Source organism: Astatotilapia calliptera, chromosome 11 (genome assembly GCF_964374335.1).
Source record: "Astatotilapia calliptera chromosome 11, fAstCal68.1, whole genome shotgun sequence".
NCBI lineage: Eukaryota > Metazoa > Chordata > Actinopteri > Cichliformes > Cichlidae > Astatotilapia > Astatotilapia calliptera.
This window is the reverse complement of record NC_137432.1, coordinates 24,361,662-24,376,582: the sequence shown is the minus strand read 5'-3', so window position 1 is coordinate 24,376,582 and position 14,921 is coordinate 24,361,662. Positions and strand designations below refer to the sequence as shown.

At 42.6% G+C, this 14,921-nt stretch overlaps 1 protein-coding gene across 1 annotated transcript; it reads right to left on the bottom strand.

Annotated features, from left to right (window-relative positions):
• Positions 1 to 2,384: 2,384 nt before the first annotated feature.
• Positions 2,385 to 7,126, bottom strand: sbk3 (SH3 domain binding kinase family, member 3). Its single transcript, XM_026185994.2, has 4 exons — positions 6,706 to 7,126; positions 4,893 to 5,040; positions 4,285 to 4,487; positions 2,385 to 3,366 (listed from the first exon to the last, which is right to left on the bottom strand). The coding sequence occupies exons 1-4, from the start codon at positions 6,709 to 6,711 to the stop codon at positions 2,581 to 2,583; spliced, it is 1,143 nt and encodes a 380-aa protein (XP_026041779.1). The 5' UTR covers positions 6,712 to 7,126; the 3' UTR covers positions 2,385 to 2,580.
• Positions 7,127 to 14,921: the final 7,795 nt, after the last annotated feature.

The window sequence follows — 14,921 nt, the reverse complement described above, 5'->3', positions numbered from 1 at the left end:
TCTCCTCTCTTTCACCCCAACATGCTTCGCCTTCGCTCTTCGTCTCACTTACAGTCTCTGGATTTCAACCAGCTGATAGATTTTTGTTTTTTTCTAGTACTGCTGTGTTTCCTGTGCACGAAAACCAGCAGCGCAGCACACTTAAGCACTTCGTTTTCTAAACTAGATCCAGTGTGGCTCATTGATGCTTCTCGCTGTTCAAAACTGATAATCTCAGGTTCTCCCAGTCAGCCAGAATCACCTCTGCCAGTCCTGTTTAAGTAATTAAACCTGCTGAGCTGTAAGATGCTGCCAGGTGGGAGAAAAAGTTGCAGTGGAAATATTAGGCCATGATGGGCAGAGGGTTTGGCTTCCAAGTTGGGGTACATTTCGTTCATTTGGCTATATGAACATTTAACTTGGTCAATTAATCTGGCTCTTATATCGCTGTGCATTTTTGCAGACCTCATTCTGGTGACAGGTGAAAACCTTCATCAGATATCTGTCTAAATATCTGTTACATAGTGTGGAGTTTTCAGGCTGGTTTTCTCTGTGCCCTCTGTCTCACCTTTGTAAAAAATGCACTTTTAAAAACACTAATGCATGTCCTCTCAGAGTCAGAAAGAAGGCAAACGCTGTATAATGTAAAGGATGAAAAATAAGCAGGTAGCTTGAAGGCAGCGAATGTGATGATGTAGACCTTTACAGAGTTTAAACTTTCCAGCTAAAGTGTGCTTCATGCAATATTGGTAACACGCAATCTCAATGGCGCTGACATCTAAATACTAGCTTCTTTGGTTTCTGGACGTGGGAGTGTGTCTTTCAACTTGACAAATGTTCAAAGGTCTGTCATGACATGTGACTTGGAAGTACATACGTGAGTTAAAATAAACTAAGCTGCATCTCCAGCTTGGTTCAGCAATTCAGCAGTAGTCCACATGTGTAGCTGTCCTTGTTTCTCCTGTTTTCATCATCCCCGCTATCTGTCCTTCTGAACCTCCAACAGATTTGCACCTCGATCAGCATCTTTGTGTTGGCACTCGATTGTCTCAGCAGTCTGCACCATGTGTTTCCATTTGTCAGGCTGAGGTCCTCCTTTAACGCCCAATCTGAGTGTCACATGAGCTTTGGTTCCCAGAAACCAGTAAATCCCAAACCACCATTGCTAAAGGAGATAACAAATGTTTTCACGTAAACATTTGGTATTGTGTGACACAGCTGATACGCGGCCGTGATCCGAGAAGTAAGTAGAGTGAGGGAATGACAGCCGTCAAGTGTGAAGAAAACAGATCTGACTGTAATTGCAAAGATGAAAGGGAAAGACCAGGTCCAAGTGGCACGGCAGAAGAAAGGGAAAAGTAATCTGCACAAGGGCCAGAGATAAAACGAGATGAGGGTAAATGGGCAAGATGGGTCAAAGTGTTCCATCAGATTGTGCTGCTACAGGCCTGTGGGCGCCAAGGCAGCCTGACTTTTGCGTTTGGAAGGCTGTGAAGTGCAGATAGTCAGAGGGAGGTGATGATTTGCATGGTTTGTAAATAGATGGCCCAGAAGTCTATTTATAAATCCATCTGGAGTGGTCCTTAGCAGGGGTTAGCGCAGGCCCCACCAGCATGCACACACTCACGCACAGCGCATTAGCAGCTCGCTACCAGCAGGGATCCAGTCCAAATGGTACATTTGCTCCACATTAAATAGTCCTTGCACCATTTAATATCTAGCAGGGTGAGGACTGCGTCGTGTTTTTTCTTACATACTACTGGACAGTTAACATCACAGTATGACTGAGTGACGGCAAATGTGAACAAAGGCGCCATCAGCAATTCCGTGAAATCCATTTCGGAGGGTTCTGTATGCAGGCTTGCAGGTGATCTTTCAACAAGTAATTATTCTCTCTGACAGATACAGGACAGCTCTCTCCTGAATCCATACTGAGGCCAACTAGCCACTTGCAGATTTCCCATGAGGTGTGTTTCATTGTCAGTACATCACCTACAGTGGGCATCACTGAGAACAGCATGAAGGGGTTATTTTAGCCCTAAAATCCTTTTCTCTCCTAGTATAGGTGCCATGCCTGTGATTTTCATCACTCCAGCACGAAAGAAGATCATGCTGGTATCGCTGTCAGACTGTATTGTTTGTCCAATTTTAGATGTGCTCCTGCTGTTCTGCTGCACCTGTTGCTTCAACACCACATCCAAGATGTCATAATTTCCATAGATGTGCTTGTCTACGTGCTGTATGCAATGCTGTCTAAACAGAATAAAGTCTAGGGTGCTTTGTAGTGTCTTCAAATGTAGCTTTTATCTGAACCATCATCATCTGCAAATCCTCTTTATTGTCAGCCTGACTTGCTACTTATATAACACATGCAACACCACTGATTTATTTTGCATAAACCAACATTCCAACACAAGTCTTTAATAGCATTATAATACAGCTTTTTGTTCAGACATCACACTTTTCTTGTATTATTTTCACACAAACACACATATTTACAAACGTTCCCAAACAGAAATATGTACAATGAAGTTGCACTTTGAGTATTAAGGGTACTTATAAAAATATGAAAACGCTTAAACAGTTTCATAAAAACAAAGTTTATCTCTCCCCCCTTCCTTCCCTGAGAAGCTCTTCTTCTACCCCCCCTCTCTCCCTCATTTTTCTGGCTTCCTTCTCCGCCTCCTCTGCTTTCCTCTTCTCCTCTCTCTCTGTCTCCATCAGCCACGGCCCTCCCAGATAGCTCAGGATCTCCTCTGGAGTCCCTCTGTGTTTGGGCTCAGGGTGGAGTAGCTCCTTCAACAGAGTCATCACTAATGGGCTGAGGCCCTCAAACTGTGAAGGAGGAGGATTGTCTCTTTGTTTTCTCTCCATAATAATGTAATCATCAGCGTCCTCCTCACCCCTCCACTCGCCATCTCGCATTTTCTCGTCACGTTTGGCCTCACGGTCAAACCACTCCTTATATTTTCGGTAGCCACGATCATCGTGAGTGCTCTCCTCCCAGGGGAAGCAGCCAGTTAGCAGGCAGTAGACGAGCACACCAAGAGCCCAGCTGTCAATGCAGGGCTCTACTGATATCCAGATGTCTTCTACCTCTTCTTCAGTTCCTTCAGTCCGCCTTCTCTCCATCTCCTTCTCGGCCTCCTTGGCAGGTTCCACCTCAGGCGTGCAGAAAGGCGACTCGTACCAGACAGCTCGAACGGTGGTGCCGATGGCTCGGGCGAGGCCAAAGTCCCCGAGTTTGACCCAGCGACAGGAGCTGTCACAGAGGAAGATGTTCTCAGGTTTGATGTCACGGTGGACAAAGCCCAGAGAGTGGAGGTGTGTAACTGCACCGCTCAGCTGGGACATCACCCTCTGCACGCAGTCCTCATTCACCCCTGCCTGAAACAGACAGACAGTATGATTGAGTGGTGGCCCAATATCAGACAGTTATTATTATTTTTTATATAATATTTTATAAGACAATTAGGCCAAGTGGAGTCTGATAGGAGGACTGTGTTACTGGCACTAAGACAACAAAATCGTAACTGGTTGGTGACGCATTTGGAAATCCCTGTTTAACTTCATGTACTCTCTCTTCATTGAGTGAGAGCGGGCTGTTCTTATTCTTATCAGCGCTTCATTGTGTTATTGGCAGAGACACAAACAGGGAAGTAGGTGAGCTGGAAGCTGTTATCAAGCATGTCTTATGTTTAAACTTTTAGAAATGAGCGCTCAACAAGTACAAACTCCCAAAAGAGTAAAGGAAAATTTGTGGAATAATATGCCAATCTTCATGAATACAGTTAAACACTGTGCATGCTGCTGCACATCTTGTGATGTGATGCAGTTTGTGTGGCTGAGATGAATGTTAAGGTTTAGCTATAGACTCCTGCAGTGATTCATCACACCTGGTCACTGTTCACCTTCAGGGTTTTTGTTAAAGTATCGAATACTGCAGTGTTTTTTAGCTGATATGTCATAGTCTAAGAAGGAGAAGAAACTGAATTCAGGGTAGGTGATGTGAGTGAGGACATGTAGTTATATTATACAATAATATTTGGAGACTACAGCAGGAACACTTAAACAACAATACTGTGATTCTATTGAAAGTAATAAACTGTGTAGGCTGTAATAGCTGTAATCGCTTTTTAGTTCTTTGGATAAAATGACTGGAATATTGGGATTCTGGGGTTTATGAAGCAAAAACATATCAGCTTGTATAACATTTGTATTAAGTTTTGCTGCTGTATATGTTTTCTGTTGTATTAGTAGGGCGTGCGTATAGTTTCTTTCATGCCACACGTCAGCCAAACTGACCTCGGACACTATAACACTGTAGAGGTCACCGTATAGACCGGCTTGCTGGGCAAACACATAGTAGGATGGCGTGGAGAAGAAGATGCCCAGGGCTCGTGTCAGAGACGGATGGGTGCAGTAAGATAGGGACAGATTGTATTCACGCAGGAAAGAGGTGAGCGAGGTAGACTGACGAGGGAAGAACTTCAGAGCCATAGGAGTTCCTGATGAGAGTAAACCAAGATGAGATCTAATTAGCTTTAAAATTCCCTTATAAATAATCTCACCACCTGTGGCATGTGAGTGTTGTCCATCACCGACACTGTGAACAAATATAACTTCCCCTTTGGGGAGACCATATTTCACGTCTACACCCCAGTTGCAGCAACTTTATCCGAGAGAATGTAAGAAAGCTCTTCATTAGAGCAACAGAATAAAGAAGGATCTGTTCTCACGTTACTGCAGAGCTGACCCCACAAAAAACATGTGGTTTCTTTACTAGAAGGAAAACTGAGTCTGAGGTGCTCAGGGACACTTTTGCAAATACTTCAGATAGGCAGCGAGTTTAAAAAAAAAATGGAAAAATGTTTAGTTAAAGAAGCTCCCACTGAACTGAGTCTTGCACTAACCTCTCTTTCTGTGCACAGCCAGCATGACTTTCCCATAGGATCCTTCTCCCAGGAGCTTCACCATCCGAAAGTGTTCAGAAACTTTCAGATTGGGCATGGATTGCGCCGAGAGGAAACATAGCTCGTCGAGTTCCTGAGCTGCTGCAGCCTGGGAACATATGAAAGCACACACACATAAATCCAAATTGATGAAATAAGAGCCGCAGCTTGAGCAGCATGTGTTGATGTTATTGATAGATAACTTCAGAGAATGAAGTCTGAATCTGAGGGAGCACGTTCAGATGCGTTACCTGAACCTCGGGCATGACAAGACCTCGGGACTTCAAACCTCACACATCACATTAGCTGCAATAGTAAAAATCTTTTTTTTTTTTTAATTCTATGCAAGTTTATTGGCTTACTATTTAAGTTTAAGATGTTTGTGCCATCCCAGCAAACATTTGGCAGAAAATACTGGAACATGTTGGGGTATATAGACACTCCAGACATCAGGATGTCTTATCAGGATGATCAGAACATTTGGCAGCGTGATTTAGTGTTCATCCCTATTGTTATTCGTTGCTTCATGAAGTCTCACGCATGATGATTTACTTTGAAGTAGATCCGCCACCACATAGCCCATAACACCAGGACGGGTGTGAACAACTAAGACAAGAGCTTAACGCAAAAGATAAAGAGACTCCAGAAGGATAACATATTTTTATTCTTGACCTTCCACATGTTGTGTAACTGTGACGTCCCTGCAAACACCTAGTAGTATTTGCTGTGCTGGTACCAATCAATATTTCTGGTTTGAATTAATATAATAAGCCTGATTACTGTTACAGAAAAACATTTCCAATCACTTACAATCATTCCAAATGGTTGGAAAATTGATTAATTTCAGCTTTGAGTCATTTTTAAGGAAACTGATAGACTTGATGTGCAGCCAATACTGGAAAAAAACAGGTTTTGACCAGCCTGCGAGCACGACGTTGTGCAGATGAGCTGTATTTTAAACAGACTAATGATGGCCCGTTTGAGGACTGATACTGCACAGATTAATGCTGCAGGTGCAACAACAGACTCTGCTCTGCAGCAACTAAAACATTTTATATCACAAGGAGGATCAAACATGACATTTCAGACAGCTTCCACATGCATGAAAGCAAAATGTTGAAATGTTTTTAAGCACATTTCCACGAGTTTAAGCCTCAGTGGGATTTCGTTCCAGGAGCTGTTAACACGAGTTGAAGTTATCGCATTGTCAGATTCTTTTGGTGCTCCTCATTCCACGCGTGCTTAAGTGAAAATGACTATCATTTATTTTATCTAGGTCACAGTTTAGCTGAGTGACTCCTACACATTAATCACACAGAAGCATCTAAGACACTGGTTGTATGCTGATACTTGCCATGTCCTAAGTCACTAAGGTGATTATTAATTAAAAGCTCTTTGGCACAAAGAAGTAAGTGTTATAATGTCTTAATGTAGCTCATCACTAACTAATTTGAAGTCCATTAGAAGTGTCAAGCATCGAGAGTTGAAAACACCACTTAATGATACAGTCTGAAGCCAAAGAGAAATGCTGTAGTAAAAAGTCATCAGTGTATTCATGCAACGTCTGCATGCCATCCCATCAGCTAGAGGCAAATCATTAAGGCATTACAGAAAACCTGCAAACGGTCTGCATGTGCACGATATTACTGTTTTCTTGACAGTAGTTTTTCCTGCACTCACATGTTGACATTATGAGTTTGATTAAAGTCACAAATATGTATCTGAAAACTAAATGTAAAGGTTTGGATGGACAGGAATAATGTGCAATACTTACTGTCATTTTCTGCTCAGTTGGATGATCTCTACTCAGTTTTCTCTGCTCTTTTCAGCATCTAATCAAAGAGACTTTGAAAACTTGACAGGCTCCTGTTAGGGAGCTGCTGTTCAGGCTGAAGATCTACTGAATGTTTGCAGCTAGACTGATAATCAAAGTGGATATTTTTGCCTTGGCTCCCTTGTTCCATGCAGTAGCACAGCTGACTTTATAAAGGAGGCTTATAGATGTTTACTGGAGACCAGGATATTGGCTGTGTGTTTCTCCCCATGAGACACATGCTTAACTCCCTCCCTCTCTTTTCCTACTCTTGTGCCAAGACTCCCGCTCTCTCCGCCTCTGGCCTGTTATGCTGGCAAATACGCACGAACCAGCTACAAGGCATTTCAAACCTCCTACTCCCCGTGTGCCCCTCTCTACTGCACAGCACTGCTAATATCCCACCTCTTCCAATCTGTCAGTCAGCCTGACCACATTAACCCATCGCTCTCCTGCCTCCCCTCTCCTCAGCTGTCATTCACCTTGTACCCCCTCGTTTTCCTTCCATGTCTCTTTCTCACCCTCTCAGCCTGTCTGAGTCAGTGAAATCCACACACAGTATAGGATTCCTCTTTTAATCAACAGGTATGCTGGAATGATTGGAATAGGCCAACAAGCTGTATCCATGATCCCTGAATCTTACTGGGATTACAGCATATAGTTACAGAGCATTTTATTTTTAAATATTGATGTTCTCTCTTCCTTATCCTTGATATCTGCCACTTTCTGATGGAGGCATTTAAAATTGATCAAAATTAAAATCGACTAAAATATAATCATCACATCCATAAATGAAGGTTTTCATTGGTCATCATAATTCCTCTTCTTGTTACACAATGCTATCTGACTTACTCTCTTTTCAAGCACATATTAATCATCAGACTCATATTAAGAAGATCTGAGACCTTGCTTTAAAAGAAAAACATAAAACTTAATTCTGCACTTGATCTAAATGCCAGCTTTATTTCCTACTTAACACCAGCTGTAGGTCAGGCCTTTCCTCCAGCTCCCATAGCTTCAACACCCTCCTCCTCTTTCGGTCTGCTCAGATAGATTTCCCCTGGTACTACATACTACAGACATATTCTTGCCACTGGATTGTTGGCTGTGCATTATGTAACACAAACACTGGCTGCTATCACAACGGGCCAGTCCCTTCTCAGGTTACTAACACCACTGCTTGTGTTCAGCTGGTCATCACCGACAGGCTGCATGTTTGTGCATGTACCACAAGGCTCTTTGGCCTCTGCTGTGACAACCAACTTGCCCACTCCACCAACAAAACTCTTACTGCTCTCATTTTGATGCCAAGATGCATTCAGTTTCATTCACAAATACTGTGTGTAAGGCATGCATGTACAAAATGCAAACAGATTGCCCACTTTGTTGCTGATGATGTTTCACACAAACTTTCACCTTTGCTTTACTGGCACATTACATAATATACAGTAGATAGATATATATACACAAAGTGGGCCCCATTTGTCCAGGTTCCATGTTCTTTGAGGGAATGTTCTGTGCTTATTATACGGTGGGGGGGGGGGGGGGGGGGGGGGCGCATTAAAGAAAAATCCTGAACCTTTGACCCCTGCAGTGCTGGAGTTATGCTCTGGTTGGGATCTTTTCTGGCACGGGTTAGTCTTCTTGTCTCCCAGAGGAATGGGTGAGTGCAAATTAGTACAAATAGTCCAGCGTCACCTTCATCCTGCAATGACACATTTCCATGCTAATGAAAGCAGTCTCTTTCAGGATGTCACTGCCCTTATCCACTGGGGTTTGATAAGTATGATAATGATGGTAATCACATCATCTTAACCAAATCATTTATGTCAGGCTTCAGAAACAGAAATAGTGCACAGTCACCTCACAACACAGCCTGACTTTCTTATATGCATTTTGAAATAAAAGAATCCTGTTACAACTTGGTATGTTTGTGTATCCTTATTATTTTATTTTTTCATCTATGGGTACGACATTTTGTCCTTATTTCCTGTTTCACTGATAAAAGTTCATATTAAACATGGCTAAATGTTTCTACATGAGCCAAAGGTTGCACTAAAGGTTTGGGTTATGACATTTTTTTCTATTGCTGAATCTCTGTGATGTCACAGTGATGTCTTAATATGGGCACGGGACTGTTGTGGCAGCCAGACAAAATAAGGTTAGTTTAACGACAAGCTAAAGCTGCTTGTTTCAGGCAGCGGATGAAAATGAGGTGTTTCACCAAGATTGAGTATGCAAAACCATGCAAAGCGACTCTGATACAGTCTAAACAAAGAGGAAAAACCTCTCACCTCTGAGACAACTGGAGCAATATTTGATGGGTTTATCTCAGTAACACAGTCTTCTCACGACAAGAAGGTCCTGTGTTTGAGACTCCAGCTAACAGAGATGGGGGGTTTTTTTTATCTGTTTGCATGTTCTCCCTCTGTGCGTTTCTCCCACAGTCCAAAGACCTGTTAGCAAGCATGCCAAGTTAACTGATGATGCTAAATTGGCCATAGATGTCAATGTGAGTGTGAATCGTTGTGTCTCTTTCTCTCTCTCTAACCTCGCTCTAGTTCATAATAAAATGAAAGTGCCTAAAAAATGAATCACTTCAGTTAGTCTTGAGTTGATGCAGTATCTTTTAGTCAGTTTGTCTTGTGGCAAAGTAATAGTCAGGTACTGAGCAGCCGATAAGCAATGTATTACAAGTACAGTTTTCAAAGAAACTGGTTTGCCATCTCCTCACTCATCGGCAAAACAGGAATGAATAAATAAATGGAAGCAACTGCATTTACTGAATAGCCAGGAGCTCAAAAGAGGCCAACAAAACAAACTTATACAGACTAATACAAAAGGCAATTTTAGCATGATGATAAATTATTAATTCAAGTGATTGTGACAAAAGGACCTGATACGTACACAATGTTGCAGGGTTGAGCCTACAAACAAATACCTACTCAGAAAAAAAACGGGTTTTTTTAGTAATAAATAAATAACTAGACATAAAATGAACAGAAACAGATCTGAGAGTTCATTTGTCAGACAAGAAACCACAGTGATGAATGTTATTTACATCCAGAAAGTGACAGCACAGACTTTCAAAAGAGCATCTCGTGAGAGCTTCGGTGTTAGTTTGTTTGATTCCTCCTCTTCAAAAGCCCCTCCTCAGGCTGAGTCCAGGTCTTTCTTTTAAAACAAAGTAACAATCCTCTCCTCTTGGGGGAGTGGGCACAGAGGAAATACTAAATAAAGTTTCAGTGTGACATAATAGTGGAACGACACCTGTCAGAATAATTTATACTTGTTATAATCGCCGGCATTTTGCTTGTCCTCATAAGATTAGTGTTTCCAAAGCAGAGTAACATTACATTACAGTCATATAGTTTGCTTGAGTCACGCTGCAATGTTTTCTTCAATCCCCTCCTCCCTGGAGAGAAGGGAAAGATAAAGGGATAAAGAGATGAAGGATTAAAGGGGAACTTGTAACACACATGCATGCCAGCTGTTGTTCTGATCCAAGAGGCTTGCGGGGTATTTTTCATGGTCCCAGGGAAGGCAACGCTGGTCTGGTGTCACACCAGATAGTTCGAGGATGCCTCTCTGTGGACGGTGAGGGTCATTGCAGTTTTGGGCAGAAATTGTTGCTGCACGTTAAATCTTAAGATTTACTCAATTTATGGTGTCACTTTTCATGTTTTCATTCATTAAGAAGTGAAATACTTCCTGCTCAAATATTTCTCAATATTTTTCACATCATCAGTGTGCTTATGGGTCTTCTCACTCTGACAAGAAGCTTCAGTTAAACACAACATCAAAATAGTGTCTTTGGAATTTTACTTAAATGATGCGCTGTTAAATAAATAAATAAATAATTTGTTCCTTTCCTGATTTTTTTTGTGCTTATTTTTTTTAATACACCATAAAATCAAATTCGTTTCCAGAACTTAAAAAAAAAAGTAGTAAAGCTTACTTAAGATAACTAAGGCAGGACAACTTGTTCATTGTGGGTACACAGTACTAAAAATAACTTGAGTTTTCTTTTTTTTTCTTTTTTTCTTTTTTTTTGGCCTGTCCCGTTTGGCTCTTTTGCCATCAGAATTGTTGTCTAAAGGCAAAGGAAGATGCCCAACGGATTTACTTTACCAAACTGACCATCCCAGCCTTGCCGTAATGGTCCATTTGATTCACCTTTTATTGTTTATTTTATTTTCACTTACTGAATACGGGACAGACTTGACTGGGGGAAAGAAGGGGAGAAAGAAAGAGGGAAAGAGAAACAGCTGAGAAGAGGGACGGGGGAGAAGGGCAAAAGACAAAAACCAACAGAACGGGCAGAGAAAAAAAAGGGAAAAAAAATGCATATATCAATCACCTGGATCACCTGCTGAGAAAGAAAAAAGAAAACAAGCAGAAGAGAACAAGAGTAATAGAATAAACAGCATCACAATGATATATGGGAATATGACAGTAAATACTAAATATTAAACATTATTGTGCAGCACATAAGATCAACAGAACACAGTGTGCTTTGAGGTAGGAGCCAAAAAGGGTGTAGTTTGTGGGTGTGATCACCAGTGTGTACACCTGTGAGCATGGACGCGCTTGTTTTTTTGGTTTTTTTTAAAAGGTTCCTTCATGTAATGATCTGCCTGAGGGTGTGGGGGGGCCACAGCCCGTCCTCCAGGGCATGAAGTAGGTATGGAGGAGATCAAAACTCCAGACATCCAGAGGCCCTCAGAACACAAGAGACCAAGGAAGACCAACAGAGGGGCAGCTGCGCCACTGTCCCAGAAAGAGCTGAGGAGAGTCCCAGATGAGGGCTCACTCAGCAGCCACGGAGCAGAAGCCAGGGGGAGTTGCAGTGACGCGCCCGTGAGCTCCGCCGGCAGCCAGCTGTGCCTGAGTGACCGAGCCCCAGGCTGAGAGGCCGGGGGCACCCCACCTCCGAAGTGGCCCGAGCGAGCCCCAGGCTCCAGGCCCCGATAAGCGGCCGCCAAGGAGTGAGCCGGTGTGTACCTGGACGCCCATCCCCGGACACAAAGAACCACCAACGCACCGATGTCTGAGGGAGTCCGCCACTGGCAGAGGAAGTGGTGGTAGGGGGAGATAGGCCTCCAAACCTTGGAGGGCCTGAGATGTCCCCAGAGAGGTGGCGCCTGACACCCAACCTGACATATAGACACAGAAATACAGGCACACACAGATACAAACATCCATTCCCACCCTCATGCTCTCATATGCACTCACTCCACACTCAACCAACGTGGAGACAGACATAAAGAGACGCTGTACACACGATCACACTCCCCAAGCGTACTCTACAAACCGGGTCTAGGTACCCTTGCCCCTGGAGGGGGGAACTGCACCCAGACCCAGGTGGTGTTACCCTTTTCCCTGCGGTGGGGGGAGGCAGACCGCCCCGACTCCGCAGCAGCAGGGAGGCCCCACACTCCAGACCGCAGTCGGACGGCCAACTCCTCCTCCTAGCCCCCCCCCCCCCCCCCCCCCCCCCCCCGCTCCAGCAGGCCGCAGAGAATGGGGGTGAGAGAAGACTCCAAACCTCCCTCCACCCGCTCATTGTAGTGTTGATGCATGTGTGTTCTAAGGTGCATTTAAAACCCAGGAGGGCATGGAGCTACCTGCCAGAGAGCAGCAGGTAAGCGCATGGTCCCTCCTGCTAGCCCTCAATGTCTACGTGTATTTAACTCTGAGAGGTGGGCAACGACGCCATGGGTGGGGTGTACGCCCTGATGGTACTTTGGACTCCGTGTATCGTGCCCACCCCCAAGATCCTATATGTATGTGTAATGAGAGTGTGAGTAATGTGAATGTCTAAGTTGTGGGATAAAATTGAGGCAGAGGCAGCCAGAAGGGGACAGAGGGGGGGGGGCGAGCCTCCTCTGCACCCTGGTGACATACCCCTACTCCAAGGTCCTGCATGTGTGGGTGGATGTGGTGGAGCGGGAAGGGGGAGGCAGCTGGAGATGGGGAGGGAAGGAAGGGAGGGGCAAGTGACCCCTCCCTGGGGCCAGCTCCCCCACTGACCCCAGTAGGCACCCCCATACTCCGCCAGGGAAAGGGGGCCCAGGCCCATCCAGACCGGGGCCCAGTGGGCAGTGGACAGTCCACCCAACCCCACCACAGAGAAAACTGCACCCACCCCACCATCCACTCATCTTCCAGACTACATAAGACAATAAACACCCAGGCTGAGATCTTCCTCCACCTCTCCTGTATAACTTGAGTTTTCTGAGTGAGCAATACTAAATATTTATCCACTGACAAAAATCAACTAAATTAAATCACAATTTGTGAGAACTTTAAATTTTGCTTTCATAAAAATTGAGTGTAACTAAACTAAACTAAACAAATTATGTTTTATCATCCTGGAGCTTAAGAAATTTCTTATACGGTGTTCATATTAAGTGTTGTTGTATGTAAGCATAATTAAAAACACTTCTTGTAATGCAATTAAAATCAGCCCAACTTTTATTTTTAAATGCAAAAACAGTATTTCAGCCAACATGCTGGACACCATTCTGCTGAACAACAAACAAGTATACTGCAACCATTGTAGCTTGAGTTATTTAAATATTATCAAATTGAAATGTTATATTTATTTTTACACAATTTTAAACTTGAATAACCTTACAATAAAACAAGGTCTCAGATATAATTATTCTGAAACTAAACTTAGGCTTCCCATAACTTTGTACTGCAAGTAACATTAATAAATATAAAATGTATTTATTGTTCAGCCATAAGTGCAGTCTGTAGCTCAAACAACATATTTGTTTTGCATTTAAACACAGAAGCTTGGTATATTGTAATAGTTCTAAGGATAGTTTGTTTCTCAGTCCAGGCCTTCTCATTCCCGACACTTCACACTCAGCTGTGAACTGCTCCATTGCCAGCTGGAGACCACCACTTGATGGCTGACCAAGCCCAATAGGACTCCTCCTTCAGCTTGATGGCTCCCTTCTGGGATTACCACCACAAAACAGGCACCACCAATCACGCAAAATAAAATGACCATTAAAACAAAAATAAAATGACCATTTCATATGTTTGTTTTTTTTTAATTATGAGGGCATTTGTATTGACCTGAGATACACTCTCTCAATCTACTTCTTTGTTTTTTATCTAGAAACAAAAACATAACAAACTACAGAAAAAAAAAAAAAGGTCAACAAGAAAAAACGATCAAAAATATATGAACTAATTAATAATTAATGATTTTAGTTGGGTGACTTATTTGTATGTTTTACATACAAAATTCCAACAGTAGTATAAACTGTCAGATAATGAAGTAAAATATAAAATATCCATAGAGAGGCAGCAATAGAGAGAGGCATAAAAGGCCAGACACTCAAGTAAAGTAAGCTGCCTGTGAGATGTAACCTACTTAAGTACAGCACAGAGTAAATTAACTTAGTTACATTGCACCACTGAAAAGCAAAATTTCCAGCTTAAATTTTCTTAATTTAAGCCAATTCAAATAAAGTTAGAGTTATTAATCAGCTTTTTTTTTTTAACAAAAGCTGCTGGTAACTTAAACTGAATTCTAACAAGCTGACAAAAACGGAGTTCAGTCTACTTAATGTTTTTAATTAAGCACAATATTAGGTTTTACAGTTTACTTACATGTTTCAAAATCGTCAAACAAGAATAGAATAGAATAGAATAGAATAGAATAGAATAGAATAGAATAGAATAATCCTTTAATTGTCCCACAAGGGGAAATTTGGTTGTAACAGCAGCCAGAAAGACACATATACAAACAAACAGTACACAGGACAGAAACATACACAATTTAACATATGGACAATGGTTGCTATAAACAGAGTACTGTACAGTTATTAAATTAAATAAAAATAACTACAGATAAGAGGCAAACCAGGTTGTAGTGCAAATCGGTTGATTAAATTATTGCAGTTACAGCGCAGATGTAAACATCTGTGTTTGTTGGGAGCCGTTCTGATTGTACAGTCTGACAGCTGCAGGGAGGAAGGACCTGCGGAAACGCTCCTTCATGCATCTAGGATGCAGCAGTCTCTCACTGAAGGAGCTCTGCAGTTCAGCAACATTTACATGCATGGGGTGGGAGACTCTGTCCATCAGAGATGTTATTTTGGCCAGAGTCCTTGTTTAACAAATTTTAACATTAGATAACAATATCCCGAGCAAAT